The 20,408-nt window shown below is 42.8% G+C and overlaps 1 protein-coding gene across 1 annotated transcript in view; it reads left to right on the forward strand.

Moving 5' to 3' along the window:
* The first annotated feature begins 1,551 nt into the window (after positions 1–1,551).
* Positions 1,552–20,408, forward strand: part of SKIC2 (SKI2 subunit of superkiller complex) — a 34,121-nt gene continuing 15,264 nt past the window's right edge. The window contains exons 1-20 of the mRNA XM_075836422.1: positions 1,552–1,712; positions 2,370–2,432; positions 3,447–3,568; positions 5,008–5,117; positions 6,448–6,565; positions 7,285–7,399; positions 7,481–7,555; positions 9,559–9,612; positions 10,016–10,191; positions 10,896–11,033; positions 11,112–11,257; positions 11,364–11,510; positions 13,161–13,245; positions 13,330–13,436; positions 14,766–14,912; positions 15,831–15,924; positions 17,321–17,533; positions 17,654–17,764; positions 18,667–18,778; positions 19,935–20,053. Coding sequence (XP_075692537.1) covers positions 2,420–2,432; positions 3,447–3,568; positions 5,008–5,117; positions 6,448–6,565; positions 7,285–7,399; positions 7,481–7,555; positions 9,559–9,612; positions 10,016–10,191; positions 10,896–11,033; positions 11,112–11,257; positions 11,364–11,510; positions 13,161–13,245; positions 13,330–13,436; positions 14,766–14,912; positions 15,831–15,924; positions 17,321–17,533; positions 17,654–17,764; positions 18,667–18,778; positions 19,935–20,053 — 2,202 coding nt within the window. The 5' untranslated portion in view covers positions 1,552–1,712; positions 2,370–2,419. The remainder of the gene's footprint in view (positions 1,713–2,369; positions 2,433–3,446; positions 3,569–5,007; positions 5,118–6,447; positions 6,566–7,284; positions 7,400–7,480; positions 7,556–9,558; positions 9,613–10,015; positions 10,192–10,895; positions 11,034–11,111; positions 11,258–11,363; positions 11,511–13,160; positions 13,246–13,329; positions 13,437–14,765; positions 14,913–15,830; positions 15,925–17,320; positions 17,534–17,653; positions 17,765–18,666; positions 18,779–19,934; positions 20,054–20,408) is intronic.

Here is a 20,408-nt window from a genome sequence, read left to right on the forward strand (position 1 = left end):
CTTCCATATGACATCCAGCGTCCCTCCATACTGTGTTTTACAAAGTCCCCCCATATATAGTGTAATTTAGAGTCCTACCATATACAGTGTCATCCAGCCTTCCCCCGTATAACGTCAATACACTCAATTTATATTTCTCCATAGTGTCATTCTCAGTTCCCCCATATACAGTGTCATAGAGTTCCCCCAAATATCATTAAGAGTTCCCCCATATACTGTCATCCAGAGTTCACCATGTAGTCATTTAGAGTTCCCCCATAAATAGTATCATGCAGAGTTCCCCCATATACAGAGTGATACAGAGGTCCCCCATATATACTGTCACTCAGCGTTGCCCCATATAGTCATACAGTTATCGCATACAGTCTCATCCAGAGTTCCCCTATATGCAGTGTCATACAGTTTCCCCAATTACAGTGCCACCCAGAGTTCCCCATATAGTGTTGTTTAGAGTTCACTTATATAACGTCATTGAGTTCCCCCATATAGTGTTCCCCTATATACAGTGTCATTAAGAGCTCATCTTTACAGAGTGTTGTCCAGAGTTCCCGTATAGTGTCACCCAGAGTCCTCCTATATACAGTGTCGTTCAGAGTTCCCCATATATAGTGTCATACAGTACACCCTTAGGCCTCATGCACACTACCCTAGCCATGTGCACGGCCGTGATTTTTGGTGTGACACCTGCGAGCCGCCCGCAAATCAAGGGCCGTGCACACGGCCGCGTGCATTATTTGCTATGAGCCTGAAAGAACGGGCATGCCTTATTACGGCCGCGTTCTGCGGTCCAGGCTCCTGTGGAAACACGGTCGTGTGCATGGGCCCATAGGAATGAATGGGGCCACAATTCTCACGTGGCTTTCCGGGGGAATTGCGGCCGCAAAAGCATGTTCGTGTGCATGGGACCTTAGGCCTCATGCACACGGCCGTGCCCATAATTACGGCTCGTGATTGCAGGCATGGTCGGCCGCCAACTGCCGCATTTTCGTGTTGTGCTCCCATACAAAATATGGGAGCACGGCCCGTAAAAATAAAAAAGTAGGACATACTCCATAATTCCCGGTACGGTTCTACGGCACGGACACCCATCCGTAGCGATACGGAAAGGTGTCCTCGGCCAATAGAAACGGCCAGGTCCGTAATTGCGGTCCGCAATGAGAGTTTTTGGCTCATACTGCAGAGAATATTACAGGAAGGCAGGAGCTTTCAGTAATATAAATATTCCCTCATTTCAGCATTTCTCAGATTCTAGGAGATTAGACGGTAGAAGAGCTCCGTGTCCGCAGACAGCATCCTCCGCGTACCTAGAATTCATCAGTCACCTAAACAACAGCCCAGCCAACCATTAGGCAACTGTGTCTAGATGTCAACAATTCCCTTCCGCCATCCATCTGCGTCATGACGTCAAAGTATAGAAGCGCTTTCCGCCCGTCGCGCTTTTCTACTGCATTCTACGTTCAGTTACAAGAGAACAAAGTGTCCTCGTCATATTTTTTTGTGCGGCGGCCATTTTGTGATGGCTAAAACTTTATGCCCTATAGGCAATTGGCTCCTTTAAAATGGCCTTTTATCGGAGACATTTTAAGATTTTGTTTTTAATTCCTCCATACTCTGACGTCGGGGTCCCGTCTCTCACCCATGTTACATTCCCCTTCTCACTGACACACTGGTAAAGTGCTGACTTTTGTAGTGCATCTCCCGGCGTTTGAATGGTAACTAACAAATATTTATTTAAATATTTATCTGCATGTTCATGGCTTAGATCTTTGCCTTATTTTAGCTGAGAACATATGGCCCTGTATATAATTTCTAATTGATTTCCATTCATATAATATTTATGCATAAATGCAATGAAAAAAATGAAGTATCTGCATAGAATTAGGGGTCACTTAACATTAAACAATCACCCCTAAATGTGCTTTCAATAAATCAGGACCGTGATTCCTTGTAACAAGAAGCTTCATTAAAACTTTCCCTCCCCAAGACTTGTTTTCCATAGTTAAAGGGGCACTCCAGCCACTACCCACGGGTTAGATGATAAATGTTAGATCGGTGGGGGTCCGACTGCTGGGGACCCCACTGTTGAAACGGGGGACCCCCCTTTTACGCCACGACTGCGGTGAGGACCCCCATTAATATTACATTTATCACGTATCTTTGTAGCTGGAATACCTCTTAACATTCACGACATTTTATTTACACAGTCATCGTGCCGCTCACAGAATGACATTGTTACCATGGTAACAGACAACGCCACGACTTCAGACTACCTCTGTTGCACATGAGGGAAACTAAATAAAGTTTAATCACGGTATAAGTTCGGAAACTTTCTAATAGATTTTGTGTTTCAATCCCTCGCTGTCTTCAAGATCTCTGATGAAGACCCTTCCTTGTGTCGTATGAGCTCCAGACCCCAACTATGAGTAAACTAGGTAAGATTACAAGCAGAGTGCATACTGGATCAAGATTCCGGGGGGAGTGAACAATGTTTCTATGTCTGTTTTCTGGTATAGAAATGTCGTAAACAGCCTCAAAGTTGCAAAAATTTCCATTTCCCCTGCTCGCGTCACTTTAAAAAGTGGGTGGAGCTTAGTGAAAGGGGAGTGGTCACCTGTGGCCCCATACAGTTACTATAATTTACGCCCGAAACTAGTGTAAATTGTGGTGGAAATCTACACCAGCTCCTGGCCGGCGAAGATTTATTTCCTTGTCGGACGGGCGGCCAAAGATACGTCAAATTAATTAAGAGGCGTGTGTCTCTTAATAAATTTTACGCATTGTCTCCAGCTTTTGTAGGATGCCAATCTCATGTGGCTCTGTCACTCATAGGTGGGGTTTCTTAAACTCAATCACGTCGGTGGAAAATTGGCATGATTTTGACTGTCCGTGCAAAAAAAAATAATGCAAATTTACGCCCGCTATGAGCAACTGTGGATTTTGACCACAATTGACACCAGTTTCTGCCATAAATGATAGTAAATCTGTCGTTCCGGTGGAGGCCACGCCCCTTGCCCCTTTTCTCGCCACTTTCAGAGAGTGGCAAGTAGTGTTAAAATTTGCACATTTTAACGCAACTATGGCATGCGCCAAAATGTGATACTTATTATTATTATGCCAGAAAAGTTGTCATTAACCTTTTGATATATTCTCTCTATTGTCTTCTGGGAGTTGTGGTAGGAGAGCCATCCATTGTCTCTTCATGAAGGATTTTGATTGGCAACAAAGATTTTCCATCTGGATCCAATTGTAGCAAACCAATCAGATTGCTTCTTTCATTTTCAAAGGGCCTCTGAAACATAAGAGCTTGTTCCTGATTGGTTGCTATGGGCGACTGCACCACTTTTCCTTGGCAGCAGTTTTAATAATTCTCCCTGAGCGTAATAATCACATAATCAGGAGGGATTTATCTGGGGTGTTTACATTTCGTTTTTACTTTTTATCTCTAGATCTCTCTTTTGTGGATCCACTGGATCTCCCGCTGTCTATACTGGAAGTCGGCATTGCTGGGAGATTGGAACTGATCACTGATCCTCCCGATCCTAAAGGCTCCACCTTCCCCTTATCCACAGTAAGTTTATTATAGAACCAAGGGGGTTTAATGGGGTATCCTGACCATAGACATTTATGGGACCCGCACCTATCTTAAAACGGGGTCACCTGACCCCTGACCCCTGTCCCATGTGGTGAGGCAGCCGCCACTTCCAGTTGGAGAATGAAAGGAGAGGCGTCTTCTCCATTGATTTCTATGGGAATTACGGAAACTGCTGAGCCCGCTGGATCCCGCAGCTATCAGACAATCCTGTGGATATGCCATAAATGTTTAAGGTGGAAATTCCATCTTTAAGGGCATTTTCACACCGCGCTCAAAAAATACGACGTGTAAACGTTTAAAATACGCCAGCATTTTTGTAAACCGCTTTTTAAAATTGAGGCGTTTTTGGTGTTTCTTACGCGTTTTGTGCACGCTTTCTGCCTGTTTTTTGGCGCGTAATTAAGACTCCTACTGAATATGGGAACATTTGGCACAATTTTGATCTGACGCTTTTTTTTATGCAACTCGTATTTTAAATACGTTCGGAATAAAAAAAACGTGTTGTATGTTCTAATGGGCGCCCTCCCATTGATGAGAATGGGAAGGTTAATCAAGCATTTTTTTACGCATATTTCGGCGAGTAAAATTCGCCAAAATACGCGTCAAATACATGCCGTGTGAACAGGGCCTTAGACCCTGTTCACCCCAGTCCACCAATAAGTGTTTCTATGGATATTTGTCACTAAAAGATGGATGGAAACGCAAGTCACACGGATCCCATTGAATTGTGCGAAAGACGTTCATCTTCCGCCTCTGTTTTCGTCTAACATTAATGTCAATGTGACGACGGCTGCGGTGGATTGAGATGACGAACGTTGTGGACGACATCAATTTTTTCCAGTTTTACGTAAATAAATCTTAATAATTGTATAATATAAAGTTATGCAACTGTCAAATATACCTTATGTTTCAGTTCCTATCTATTTCTAAAAGCTCTGCCTGCTGTCAGTGAATGGGAACACCCCAGAGGCTTTAAACCTACACAGATCTAATACTTCTCACAGCTGAGGATTTGTTAAACTTGTATCCATTTTATATCATTCTCTGTAAACTCAACAACCTGGACTCTAAACCTGCACTGATACATTGTAACAAACTATCTGGACAGGAGGAATATTGGCGCTTCTGATGCATTCATCTCACAGAGGATTATCCTGCCTGGATACCTTTGTAGCAAACTCTCATCTGTGAAAATGTTAGGGCTGTACAGGATTTCAGACTTGGGATGTTTCCATTCACCAACAGCAAGCAGAAATCTTGGAATTAGTGAGAAATTTAAAAAGAAAGTATATTTGAAAGCTGCAGAACATTCAATTGTACAATGATTCAGCTTCATATACATCATAATGGGAAAGACATTTTATCCTTAATATGAACAGTCCTGACCCCTTCATGTCCCCGTCTTCCCGTTCCAGGTTCCTCACGGTTTGCCGCCATATGAAGTGGATCTGTCCTACGATGTAATTGAGAAATATCTTGATGACCCAGGATGGCTTTCTATCCATGACTTTGATAGAAGTCAAAGGTGAGAGAAGTAACTGCTAGAAATGTGATCTACTGGATCCCAATGACACAAGTATGACTGCTGTTAATACATCTAAATCTAGTAGAACGTAACCTGCTGAATAAGTCTACAATATACAGATATGTACAGTCTTCAATATATAGCTATATATACAGTCTACAATATAAAGATATAGTCTACAATATACAGATATATATAATATATATATACACACAGTCTACAATATACAGATATGTACAGTCTACAATATACAGATATGTACAGTCTTCAATATATAGCTATATATACAGTCTACAATATAAAGATATATATATATATATACAGTCTACAATATACAGATATGTACAGTCTACAATATACAGATATATATAATATATATATACACACAGTCTACAATATACAGATATGTACAGTCTACAATATACAGATATATATATAATATATATATATATATACACAGTCTACAATATACAGATATGTACAGTCTTCAATATATAGCTATATATACAGTCTACAATATAAAGATATATATATATAATATATATATATATACAGTCTACAATATACAGATATGTACAGTCTACAATATACAGATATATATAATATATATATACACAGTCTACAATATACAGATATGTACAGTCTTCAATATACAGATATAGTCTACAATATACAGATATATATAATATATATATACACACAGTCTACAATATACAGATATGTACAGTCTACAATATAAAGATATAGTCTACAATATACAGATATATATACAGTCTACAATATACAGATATATATACAGTCTACAATATACAGATATGTACAGTCTACAATATACAGATATGTACAGTCTACAATATACAGATATGTACAGTCTACAATATACAGATATGTACAGTCTACAATATACAGATATGTACAGTCTACAATATACAGATATGTACAGTCTACAATATACAGATATATATACAGTCTACAATATACAGATATATATACAGTCTACAATATACAGATATATATACAGTCTACAATATAAAGATATATATACAGTCTACAATATAAAGATATAGTCTACAATATACAGATATATATATAGCGTCAGGTTGGCCTGTTTCTCCTGTATGGAGCACCAATGGTCCAGTTCCGGCTGCAGTGTAATTCTCATTATTCCAGTGCTCCCTCCACTAGATGGCGCTGTCATTCTACACTTGCTATACATTTCCTATATGTGCAGGACTATACACTGTGTCACAGAAGTGTGTTGGAGTTTCGCCTCCCTATTCACGCTTTCCCACCAGTTTATTACAGACCTGGTATCCTATTATTCTCTCAGGTCTTTACCTCGAAGTAGGGATGTTGGATCCCTTTATCATATGGATATCAGCGCCCCACAGACGGAACTCAGCATGGAACGAAATGCAGCAACCGGGGAACTCCGAGGGATCAGTGAGGTACTAATAGATCAAGCAATTATGGAAACAGTCAGGGATAGGCTTTTACTACATTATATGAGGTATTGAATCAGCTGGGAATGTCTGGAGATTTCTGCTCTGAAGCCTGCAGAAATGTGGATGCAGCTGTGGAAATGGCATCAGGCTTCAGTTACTTTTGCACAGTCAGAATAATGTGCAGTATTATATCCAGAAAAATCCTGTAAAAGTGGAAACCATGAAGCCAGTGCGAACAGCGCCTTAGACGTTTATTTGCAACATATACGCAGGATATGCCATAAATGTCTGATCGGTGGGGGAACCACCTCTGAAACATCCACCTATACGGACATCGGGGGGTTCCCTGATGCAAACGGCTTAGCAAGCGTGATTGGTTGTTCATGTAACTCCAATAGACTTGAGTGGCTGGACCACCTCATCTGGCAGAGTGGGGGTCAAGGGACCCCAGTACTACCGATATGTTTGGGACTCTTATCTATTTCTAACATATCCTGTGGATTTTTCTTAATTGAGAAGTGGTGGAAACAATGTGTGTGTCTCGACCTCTGTTATAGATTAATTTGTGGCTTATTGGTTGTCACCCAGCTTTCCCAGAGTCCTGAAAGACAAATCTGAATATCAAATTAAACAACTTCCCAGAATAATATCGCTTTTTACTGTTGACTTTCTAATGGAAAGTTGTAACTAAACATTTGATGTCCGTCTCGCTCGCTTGTCAGAACACCATTGGGCACAGCGGCCTCTCTGCACAGAACTCGCTCTCTCTCCGGCGACCCCCGGGACCTCCGTCACAGTCTATCAAGGGCAGCACCTCCAACTTTCCTTTTTGGCCCGGTAAGTTATCTGAAACGCACGTAGACGCCAATTGTATTGTTGTTTTCTACATTTTATCCAATGTTTTCTTAACTCCATCAGGGGGAATGGATGAACCCACCATAGACCAGATAAAGGCGGCTGGGGATGAGGAAGAAGCGCTGGACTTTGAGAAAGGTGCAATCTCTTGTCTTATATCCCCCACACACATTCATGTCAAGAAAAGGTCCAGAAAAATCCCTGCCCCCATAGAACATTGTAACAGCCCCTGTGAGCTAAACAGCCTGGACTCCAGACTGATACATTGTGTTTAGCTCACAGAGTATTATCTAGACTGGATACAATGGTAGCAAAACCTCAGCTGTGAGAAGTATTAGGCCTGTACCGGTTCTCAGCCTTTGGATGTAAACAAGAAAGTGTACATTCACTGACAGCAAGCAGAGATCTTTAAATTGGTGATGAATTGAAACACAAGGGAGGGGATATATTAAGACTGGCATTTTTTGTACGCGCATTGGAGGTAATCGGGGCAAAATGATCAAGATAAATACACCCCCTTAATGAAGTTGGTGCATCTTGTGCTAAAGCCAGAAAATGAAATCTAGGCGTATATTTGCGCTTCTTATTGCGGCACTTTCTGGCTTTAAACGTAATAAATATATTTTTTTGACCTCTGAAGGCCACGTCTCTCTGCTATACCCTGACCACTTTTATTGCTACTTTTCAAAATTGGCGAGAGGGAAAAGTTGCAAATTATAGCACAAATATGGAGCGCACCATCATTTTTACACCAAAATACTGGCGCAAATTCCCCGCAAGGTGTATTAGAAATTTCATAACTCTTCATCACATAGTAATTAGGTTTAAAGGGGGTTTTTCCAGTCAGTAAAAATTGATGGCCTATTCTCAGGATAGGCCATCAATAGCTGATGGGTCCGACTCTCGGGACCCCGCCGATCAGCAGTTTTGAAGGGGGTGCAGCATTCGTACGAGCGCTGCTTCCCCTTAATTTCTTCTTGCTCACTGTGAATCTTCGACACGCATTTAGTGGCGATTTACAGGTATTGCAGCCTTTTCTCCCATTGAAGTGAATAAGACGAGGCTGCAATACCTGTGAATCGCCGCTTCATGCGTGTCAAAGATTCACAGTGAACAAGAAGAAATGAAGGTGAAGCACCACTCGTATGAGCGCTGCACCCCCTTCAAAACAGCTGATCGGCGGGGGTCCCGGGAGCCGGACCTCGACCGATCAGCTATTGATAGGCCATCAATTTTTGTTGTCTGGAGAACCCCTTTAATTTACATAAAACCAGAAAACCCCTTAATAGCTTCTTTGTGAGGGGGTCCGCTTGGAACAGGCGTGTACTTTCGCTACATGGACGGCCATTCGTTTGAATGGTTGGCATGTAATGCTTCATTTACCCAGCAGCGGCCACTGCAGTGGAAATCTTTGGCTTGCCGCAGCTTCCCCGGCAAAAACAACTGATGGTCGGGGGTCAAAAATAGCCGGACCTGCGGCGATCAACTGATTGCTGCTACAGCTTCTTTTTTAAAAGCTGTTGTCTTCATAAGACAAAGGAAATGTCCCCTTTGGACAACCTCTTTCCATGTGCCTTCTTTTAAATGCGTTGTCTGCTTTCAACAATCCCTTTTTGTTATAAGGGTCCTCTGAATATAAGCTGATCACACGGTGTCCAGTTGCTGGGACCCCATGTGATCGGTTATAAACTACGGAGGAACCTAGCAGCCAGTGTGCAATTCCACTTCAGCGCCACCGCAGGGGAAAAGAAGAATTACAAGGTGACCATTGGAATCAGTGGGCCGTCCGTGTAATTCTGGGTCCTCCAGAGAGAGGATGTTCTTTGTGGCCGCTCTCTGCTTCAGTCTTGAATGAATGACCCATAAACTCTAAATGCTTTGATAGGGTATGAAAATATAGGTTTTCTAAACCAGACACCCCCTTTAATGTGAGTAAAGTAACCTCTTGCTGAGAGGTCGTCCCCCCCCCCCCCGGGAATACGTCGTCATGGGGGGTCCCAGCATTTCTTCTGAGATGATTCTGTATTCAGTGACTATGAAGTCTTGTATTGTGGATATGATGATGATAAATGAGGAAAAACGATGTTCATAAAGAGATAATTCTTGAGAATGTGCTGAATATTGTCTCTTTCCCTTAATAGATCTACTTACCGTGCCCCCCGGATGGAAACAAGGAGTGAACTTCAAGCAGCCGGGTAACTTTCATATTTCTTACTTTATACATTGACGATCTGATAACAAGCATTCACCGTATATCAAACCCTCCTCATGGATAGTCTGTGAGTCTCAGCATTTTTATAGTTCTATCTGATTCTGGAAAAGCTGGGTGACCACTATTATGGCTGCTATTACAGCTTTCATAGGAGATGTCATCCAGCTTTCCCAGAATCAGATGGAGTGAGGGTGTGTGTCACCAGGGCAATAACGGATTCCTGTATAGTGGATGTAATATTTACTTGTACTGTGATCGCTAGTTAATTAAAAGGGCCATAGAAGTGCTAAGAACATAATGAGGGCTCGTACCAATAATTGACGTGTGCACTTTAAGAGAAAAGATCTGAAATTTTGGATGCAATTCAATCTACCCTCTGGGGACAGGCGGCTCACAGCCTCCAGGGGTCCTTCCCTTTGCCAGCTTGCTGGGATCTCTGGAAGATTTCAGATTGGGAGACTCGAGTGAGGATGAAGATGATGTGAAAGCCAAAGAGAAGGATAAGGGAACGAAGACAGAAAGTCTCCCAAGGAGCAGCAGCCTGGAAGAACTGGGAGTGGAGGTAACAACGGGAGGAGGCACGGGGAAATGTCTGTCCCCCGATCTCCAGATCTATCAAACAACATCATTGTATAGTGTCCTGTACATATAATGCTGATTCATTGTAATAATGTTTGTTTTAAGTTCTAGTATGTTTCATACTCCAGAGCTGCATTCATAATTCTGCTTAGCTGAGCTCCTATAATGCACTGCACTCTGATGTAATGCATTTTTTTACATTTAATCAAAGGTATTGTGTCTGGTATAGACACTACATCTCTCACAATGCACCACAGCAGAGAGATCGAGATAGGTAGGAGATAAATACAGATATTTTATTGACAGATTTTAGATTGATAGATAGACATGAGAGATATAGATACATTTTAGATTGATATATGTGTACACATTAGATAGAAATATACATGTGGGATATTAGACAGACAGACAGATATTAGATAGATAATAGAGAGATAGATATTAGATGAATAGATACACAGATAGATATTAGATTGAGAGATAAAAATTATATGGATAGGTACTAGATAGAGATATGAGAGAGATCTACAGTAGATAGAAAAATATTAGATAATTATGAGAGAGAAATAGATACACAATTGTAGAGCGCTGCTGAATATGTTGGCGCTATATATAACATTTATTATTGATAGACTTGTATGGGAATCATTACCTTTGCTTTTCACCACTCCTCTTCTTTTCTCTCAGACGGTCTCGAGCATTGTTCCTCCGCCTCCACCGACCTCCCCTCCACCAGATGCCCACCAGGAGCAGTGGGCGGCCCCGCTGGACAGCCTTTCCCCCGTGCATGACTTCTATAAGCGGATCCCGGAGCTGGCCTTCAAGGTAAGAAGTAAATGTTGTGTATTTTGTATCATAACCGGATACCATCTTCATTATGATACAACGTGACTGTCCTCGCAGCATCCGTTTGAGCTGGACAACTTTCAGAAGAAAGCCATACAGTGCCTGGAGGCCGGCTCCTCCGTCTTCATCGCTGCACATACATCTGCCGGGAAGACGGTGGTGGCTGAATACGCTATAGCTTTATCTCTCAAGCACATGACCAGGTGTGTCTTGTTGTATATAATGTGTCCTCTATACTGCCCCCTGTCTGTCTGCCTAAAAATACCTGGACTGTTTGCCGTAACTGTTCGTACATATCTTATGCCCTAGATCTATATACACCTCCCCCATCAAGGCTTTGTCCAATCAGAAATTCAGAGATTTTAAAATCACATTTGGAGATGTCGGTCTGATCACCGGAGATGTTCAGCTTTACACCGGCGCATCGTGTCTAATCATGACGACAGAGATCTTAAGGTATCTGCACATATTGTATGACTGTCGGCTGTGTCGGCCGGTACGTCTTCTCCGTATCTCAAACTCAACCTTTCCAAGAGTAAAGCTGGCGCTATACACGTTTTGGCAAATCGGCCAATAGTCTTACGAGCATGAGGGCCACTAGGCTTTTGGGATCAGGTTTGTTGGATTTCAAAATGGCCGATTGTTGCCATGGCAGAGAAGCCAATGACAGACATTCTGGCAGTGGCTTATTCCCCTTTCCGGATCCACTTAAGGGGGCTCCGCACCGGATGTTATCTATTGGATTAGATCCAATAAATAATGGCCGGTATAACTTACCGCTCCTCGCTCCAGGGTCCTCTTTGCCTCCGGGAGCCACTACTTAGAACGTCTTAACACCTGCCAGTGTCCGTTTGGGTCCGGATTCATTTTGGTGTGTAGTTTAGGGTCTGAATTCATTTTGAGGTATGAGTCTGGCTCTGGTCTTCACGGTATATTGGACACAGATGGCAATATAGTGTATGTCTGGGGGCACATAGAGGGGCACAATTCATCTCTGGGGCCTTTGTGTGCGTGGCACAGTATATATAGAAGACTGGTGATGATCAATCGTCAGACCATGCTGGGAGTTGTACTTTTTTTTTACCGTGACTTGACTGAGATGTCTGTCCTCGTCTAATCGAGGTCTAGTCATTTCTGTACCTTCTCAGAGAAGCCATGAACCTTATGAATACAATGTAGGTTCACCTTTCCACATCATTTTACAGTTTATATAAAGTTAATCAGATCAATTCACGATACGATAAAAAGTTGATTTACCACTTTGAAAAACTGCCCTTACAAACACAATGCATTACTTGTTACAGCCGGTGCCATAGACCAAAGCTATATTCACCGTTCTGTTGGTTGTCATTGGAAACAGTCAGCAAGCTTGTTGACAGACAACAGATCAAAACTCTAAGGGTATGTTCACACGGCCTATTTACGGACGTAATTCGGGCGTTTTTGCCCCGAATTACGTCTGAAAATAGCGCCTCAATAGCGCTGACAAACATCTGCCCATTGAAAGCAATGGGCAGACGTTTGTCTGTTCACACGAGGCGTATATTTACGCGCCGCTGTCAAATGACGGCGCGTAAATAGACGCCCGCGTAGAAGAAGTGACCTGTCACTTCTTTGGCCGTAATTGGAGCCGCTATTCATTGACTCCAATGAATAGCAGCGCTAATTACGGCCGTAATTGACGCGGCGTTCAAGCGCCTGCACATGCCGGTACGGCTGAAATTACGGGGATGTTTTCAGGCTGAAACATCCCCGTAATTTCAGCCGTTACGGACCCCCGCCGTGTGAACATACCCTAACAGTTTAGCTGAGCTCCTAAAATGCAGCAGAAGGGTTAGTTTATTCTACATCAGATTACTGCTCAGGGCCTGGTGTAAAGACTGCACTTCTCAATAGACAAATCGGACATTGAACCAGTAAGGAATGATGGGAGATTTCAGCTCTGAAGCCTGCAGCATGGTGAATGCAGAAACAGAGGATCGACAAGTAAGCAATGTAGTTACAAAGTTGCTCAAGGAGGAATTCTATATGTAAAATGATGGACGTATGTAAAGAAGTTTCTCCTCTAGAGCCTGCTTTCTGACGGTCTCCTCTTCATCTTCCCAGGTCAATGCTGTATAATGGCTCCGATGTTATCCGGGACCTAGAATGGGTCGTCTTTGATGAGGTTCATTATATTAATGACGCTGAGGTACGTGTTCATTATTGTAATCGTACCGAAGTGAGCCCCTCTCACAACCTTATTAACCCTATTTATATCCCCTCCCCCTCCTAGCGTGGTGTTGTTTGGGAAGAGGTTCTCATAATGCTACCTGACCATGTGAATATCATTCTGCTGAGCGCCACCGTCCCCAACACCGTGGAGTTTGCAGATTGGATTGGGTGAGTCATTTACTAGCAGAATTATATTTGTGGTGACCTATAATATTTATGTCTCTCCTTTCTCCGGTGTGACGTCCTTAACCGCTTGCCCACACATGGCGAGTATGGAAGCGGCAGGCATTAGCCAGATCATGGCAAACATACTCGTCATTCTGATCGCTTGGGCACTGCTACATTGCCCGTATGATCAGGAGCGAGCAATGGCTGTAACCCGCTTCTGATCCCCGTCATTTAACCCTCTGTGTGCAGTGAAATTCGAGAAATCCCTGTAATACAATATGGGCCTTTAGGAAAATCCCAGTACATTGTAGTTAAAATAAAATAAAAAACAATGTCAATTTTTCTACCAATGTGAAAAAAAAAAAATCTATGAAAAAACATACAAACGCGCATTTTTTTTTTACAATATATAAAATGCATCAACTATAAGTCCTAAGACATAAAATAATATACACAACTGTAACAACCAGTACAAAAAAATGTATAAATTCGGTATATGGCATTAAAACTGCAGCGGAATTGTTTTGGTTTTTTTTCTCTGCATTTCTTCCATATAAAAATATTTTTTTAAAAAAGCGCATGTATATGTACCAAAGATTGTACCTACATAAATTATAACTCGATCCGGAAATAACAAGTCCTTGCTTGGCTACGTTGACCAAAAAAGATTTTTTTTTTATGACTGCCCAAATGCAAAGCAGCAAAATAAACAGTTCATGTCCTCAAAATCCTTTATTGTTCAAAGGATCTTCCAGCGATTATCTGATCACAGGGTGCACCAACTGTAGAGGAATTCTGCAGCAAGTGTTCAAATCCCCTGGAGCGCCACCTCAGGGGAAATGAAGTATTACACAGTACTCATTGAAATCAATGGGCTGTCTGTGTAATATAAGGACATGCGGGTTCCCCCACCGCAAGGGACACTCCCCGCTCCGGATAATAGATGAGGGTCCTGTATGGTGGACTCCCCTATTAACATAGAATATTTAAAAATGGGTTTTCAAAACCAGACGACCCCTTTAAATCCTCTATTCAGCCATTTCTTCGTTCTTTTGGTGTCTTTCAATGGCAGCAGACAACTTCTAATGTTAGTCATTACAGCATTTATGGGGATGGACAGACCCTCAGTAGCATAACCATGAACATTGCACATTTATATGCTATTCCGAGTCTGTGGAGAGCTGGGTGACCACCCCTATGGGCAGCACCATTACTGGTGTTCATGGGTGTAACCAAGATCATGCCGAATACTGATTTATTGTAATGAAATTCCCGTTTGTTATTTTCATTCATTTATTTTAATTGCTGCTCTGTAATAAAATCTTACAGGAGAATTAAGAAGAAGAAAATTTATGTGATCAGCACGACAAAGAGGCCGGTCCCATTAGAACATTATCTGTACACGGGAAACAGTCAGAAGACACTGAATCAGTTTTTTCTGCTGCAAGATGCCACTGGAGTCTTCCAAACCAAGGGGTAAGATCCGGAACCATCAACCACTGTGTTTTAGGTGCAGGCATCGGTCTATACTACATGGAGATATTAGGGGCTTTGTACCCAATACATGAATTTTGGGCTTAAAGCGACCCTCCATTATCTGGAAAAAAATATAAATGCGATGGGGTATATGGAGTAATATTACCTGGTGCCCCTTCTCCCCACCTATGCTGTGGATCCGTCGTTTTAGGGTCCCATCTGTGTTGTTTTTAAAAATGGCCACATCACTTCTCCGACTCCGTCAAAAACACTCCCTCTATTCACCGATTGGACAGAACTGCCCACGTGAGCAGTTCTGGCCAATTAGAAAACCGTGGGAGTGTCTCAGACTCATAATCTAAGAAGTGCGGCAGTCATTTTTGGACAGCACAGAGGGGACCCTTTCGCTGTAAGCTCCTAAAGCAAATATTTCTCCATCCTTCAAGGTGGCTGCCGGCACTGTGTGTCAATGATGAGGCCTAATAAAGTAATTTATGTGAAAGAACACAACACGGCTGACCTTGATTTAAAGGGGTTGTCCAGAATTTGGAAAGATGGCTGCTTTCTTCCTAAAACGGTGCCACTTCTATCCACTGGTTGTTTGTGGTATTGCAGCTCAGCCTCATTCACTAGTCTCTTGCTTTGTACTGCAGCCTGTATTCTTTAAACTGCGTTTTCATTGAGTACAGGCTGCTGTTAATGGTGCTTGTATTCTGTGTAAGTCACATACCAGGTAGAACGTGAGAATCTTATTTACCTGACACCCGGAAGGCTTGTTATCAGGTTTTATATTTGGATATTGCGCATTATACAATTTTGTAATTAAATAGCTAGACTGAAGCATCACTGTAGAAAATAATGATGATGTCCATACTGAGACCTTCCTAATATAAAAGGCAATCTCCTCTATCTCTATAGATATTATTCTGCAGTGGAAGCAAAGAAGGAGCGGTCATCGAAGTACTCGCAGACATTTGGCGCCAAACACCCACATGGAGGTGGAGCCGGACATGTAAGTGACATAAGAGTTGTGGGAGAGATCACTGAAACAGTGACCAGGATGGGTGAAGAATTTCTAAGGAGGGAGATAAGCAGCAGACAATGCCACTAGTGCCGCTGATCTATTGGAAATCAGTAGGATCAGATGTGTCCTTACATTTATGCAATTGTTGCCGGATCCTGATAAAAAGACTGGGATCCACCAACAAATATTGTCCCTGAGTTACAGCCTGTATCATAACCTACAGCTGCAGTCCCAATTCTGCATCCTACAGAAATGAAACGTCCTGGCATCCCCTGCTTGCTCAATGACTGCTCAGAGCTTTACACAAGACACTTTACAGAAAACTCATGTAGGAAAAACTAATCTAAGGTGTTAGAGGAGTGTCTGACAACAAACGTGTCGGCTGTTTTCCATAGTAACCGGCAGAATTGTGAATGCAGCTCTGGACTATAATACATGTGGTAACTCAGAATCCGTATTAGAAATGTTTCAATGTATAATTCAACTTTTATGTAGAAACACTAAATTGTCGCTGAAAGGCCATGCCTTTTTAAAGTGAACTTCCATCTTTTAATACCACATTATTTTTAGGTCTAACCTTCTGCGCTGAGTAATTTAATAATATATCTTTACAGCAGTTGGACCTCCGTTTTTCTGATCCAAATTCCCTTATAATTCCAAATAAACACAGTGAGATGATATCGTTCGGGTTGCCTGCAGCCACCACTAGGGGGAGCTTAGGAGCTTACAGCATACTGGTTTATTATGGAGTTCAATGTATAAATAGTATACGATGAGCTCCCTCTAGTGGTGGCTGCAGGCGGCCAGAATTATATTATAATTTATGTCTATGCAAGGGATTTGGAACTCTGTATTAACCGGTTCCCGACCGCTGGCTGTGTATTTACGTCCGGCGGTCAGGGTCCTTAAAATCCGCGCCATAGACTATTTACGGCGCTGGTTTTGGCTTGCTTCCCGAGCGATCAGGCATCTGAATGTCGGGTCTCCGGCTGTCAGTGACTGCTGTGGACCCTGAGGAGAAGATAGAGGCACCTTTCGCGGCTTTTAGCTTCTCTGATCTCTTCTACACAGCGCTCAATGACAGCGCCGCTGTCTCTATTGGTCTTGGTGCTAATAAAAACGACAGCTTGTCTCGCAAAAACTAAGCCCTCACGCCGCTCAAACGATGGAAAAATAGAAGTTATGGCTCTCAGAATGTGGTAAAACCGAACAAATATTTTTTTTTTAACCAATAGTTTTTTCTTTGTAAAAGAAGTAAAATATTATTTTTTTTTCCTATTTTCTGTTGTCTAAAACCTGCGTCTTATAGTCCGAAAAATACAATATTTTCTGGTTACTGATACAATATGGGCGCCTGCGCTAATGGCGACATCTGTTCCTGCAGGATAAGGGCACTTGGCTGTCTCTCGTTCAGTCTCTGCGGCAGAGGGACGCTCTACCTGTTGTGGTTTTCACCTTCTCCCGTTCTCGGTGTGAGCAGAATGCTGGCGCTCTGACCACCATTGACTTGTGTACGGCGTCCGAAAAGAGCGAAATCCAGACGTACTACAACAAATGCCTAAGCCGTCTGCGTGGTGGCGATCGCCAGCTGCCGCAGGTTTGTACTGTCTCAGCGTCTATGGATCCTGATGACACCTATTTGTAGTCCGGCGGTACTGAGGTACTATAATTCCCTGCATGCTATGTGAGATAAATGATCTGTATATGATGTTGGCAGGTACTACATATGCTGGACCTCTTGAAGAGAGGGATCGGGATCCATCACAGTGGCATCCTGCCCATCCTGAAGGAAGTCGTGGAGATGTTATTCAGCCGTGGACTTGTCAAGGTCAGTGTTTGGCCCTTGCATATTACAGCTAGATTGGATAGCATGTTCAATTCCTCTCCATTTTAAAGATCTCTGCTTGATGTCAGTGAACACAAGATTAAGACTTGCGCTGCTGCTTCTTTGTAATCGCACAGAAAATTTCCTACTCTGATACATTGTGACAAACTCATCCGATGTGGTGTGTATTAGGTCTGTACAGGTTTCCAGCTTCTGGGGGCAAACAAAAACATATTCACTGGCAGTAAGCAGGGATCTTGAAAATGGGGAGAAATTGAAAGACAAAGTATATCGGAAAGTTGCAAAACCTTTCATTATACAATGATTAAAGGGGGTTTCTTTTTACACACAACCTCTGTAATATGAAAGCCTGGTGCGGCTCCCAGGGGGAGATATACATGGCTATACACTTCCTCCACCCGCAGGCACCTGCAGGGTTGCATGCCGGGTATAAAAAAAAAATGGCCGCCCGAGTAATTTATGAATGGACCGGGTCCGCTAGAAAATAATCTCTTCTGTCTTCATTACGAGTTGTGTCTTCAAAGCTCAATGGGAGAGATTAACTAAGAATTTTTTTCAAACTTCGCTGAAAAAAGCGGAGTACGTGGCGTGCACTTTTTTATGTTAACATTTTTAGAGCCTTTATTTGGCTCAAAATATTGGTGTATATGTACGTCAGCCATAAGGGGGTGTAAGGAAGAGAAAGGTGCCTAAGATTGCTGGCAAGTTGTGCAAATTTATTATGCCACATTCACCACTTTGATAAATTTGTCACAATTTTCACGGTCTTGTGAATTCACGCGCCTTACTTTACGGATGATAAATCTCCCCCGCACTTGAGTAGCAGCTCCAGTGGTTTTTGAGGTTTGTTTGCAGAATAACGGTTCCTCTTGTGTGATCCTCAGATCCTGTTTGCCACCGAGACATTTGCTATGGGGGTTAACATGCCAGCTCGTACTGTGGTGTTTGATTCAATCAGAAAACATGATGGTACCAACTTCAGAGACCTGACTCCTGGTATGTGACATCCGCTTCCTGCTATCATTTACTGAGGTGAATAATTAAAATCACTTAAAGGGGTAGTCCCATGGTTAAGAGTTGTCTCCTAACCACAGAATAGGTGATAACATGCTGATCACGAGAACGAGGGTCCCGTTCCTCCGAATGAATGGAGCGGCAGGTCAAGCATGCTCACTGCCTCTCCATTCACTGTCTGCGGGACTGCCGGAGGTAGCGGAGTACAGTGCTCGATTATCTCTGGCGGTGCCATAAAGAATGAATGGAGCGGCAGGTCAAGCATGCTCACTGTCTGCGGGACTGCCGGAGGTAGCGGAGTACAGTGCTCGATTATCTCTGGCGGTGCCATAAAGAATGAATGGAGCGGCAGGTCAAGCATGCTCACTGTCTGCGGGACTGCCGGAGGTAGCGGAGTACAGTGCTCGATTATCTCTGGCGGTGCCATAAAGAATGAATGGAGCGGCAGGTCAAGCATGCTCACTGTCTGCGGGACTGCCGGAGGTAGCGGAGTACAGTGCTCGATTATCTCTGGCGGTGCCATAAAGAATGAATGGAGCAGCAGGGCGCAAGCACGACCTGCCCCTCCATTCATTCAAAGGAACAGGATCCCACGGTCAGACCCCCACCGACCAGCATGTTATCACCTATCCTGTGGTTAGGGGACAACATTTAATCTTGGGACAACTCCTATAATAGTCGCTCTAGGATTGTGTTCATTGTTTGGGGAACACTGATTCTATAAAGCACCTCCTTTTAAAGGAGTTTCCCGGGAGGGAATAAAATAACACAACAACAGGTACTCGCCCTTTGAAGCCCCCGCTACTCCAGCACGGGCACTCCATTCGCCACCGCTACTGTCCCAAAAGCTCCGGCTGTGGTCACGTGCCGTCCATGGCAGCATCACCACTGAGGCCAGCAATTGTCTGCAGTGGCATGGGACCGATAAACTAAACGTGACCGCAGCTTCCAGGACCGGAGCAGCGGCAAACAGGGTGTCAACGCTGATGGGGGGGGGGGTGTTTCAGAGAGTAAGTACCTGTTGGTGTATGATTTTATACCCTCCCCTGCTGTCCTGAAAATTTTTACAACTTCCGTATAACCTCTTTAAGCATAGTTTCCATGTGATGTGATAAAGTAACTGCCAATCTTCATATAGGAGAATATATACAGATGGCTGGACGCGCCGGGCGACGAGGACTGGATAACACTGGGATGGTGATAATATTGTGTAAATCAGATGTGCCCGAGATGAGTGATCTGCACAAGATGATGATGGTGAGAATGGGGAGATGGAGAATTAAAGCCAGCAAAATGATGGCATCTGGGCTGGTTGTCTTTAAAACTGGTGGTCAGACAGAAACATATGATATAGATATTAGATATAATAGATCAATAGATAGATATGAGAGATAGATATGAGAGATAGATAGATAGATAGATAGATAGATAGATAGATAGATAGATAGATAGATAGATAGATAGATAGATAGATAGATAGATAGATAGATAGATAGATATGAGAGATAGATAGATAGATAGATAGATAGATAGATAGATATGAGAGATAGATAGATAGATAGATAGATAGATAGATAGATAGAGAGATAGATAGATAGATAGATATGAGATA

Source organism: Rhinoderma darwinii, chromosome 8 (genome assembly GCF_050947455.1).
Source record: "Rhinoderma darwinii isolate aRhiDar2 chromosome 8, aRhiDar2.hap1, whole genome shotgun sequence".
In the NCBI taxonomy this organism is placed as follows: Eukaryota; Metazoa; Chordata; class Amphibia; order Anura; family Rhinodermatidae; genus Rhinoderma; species Rhinoderma darwinii.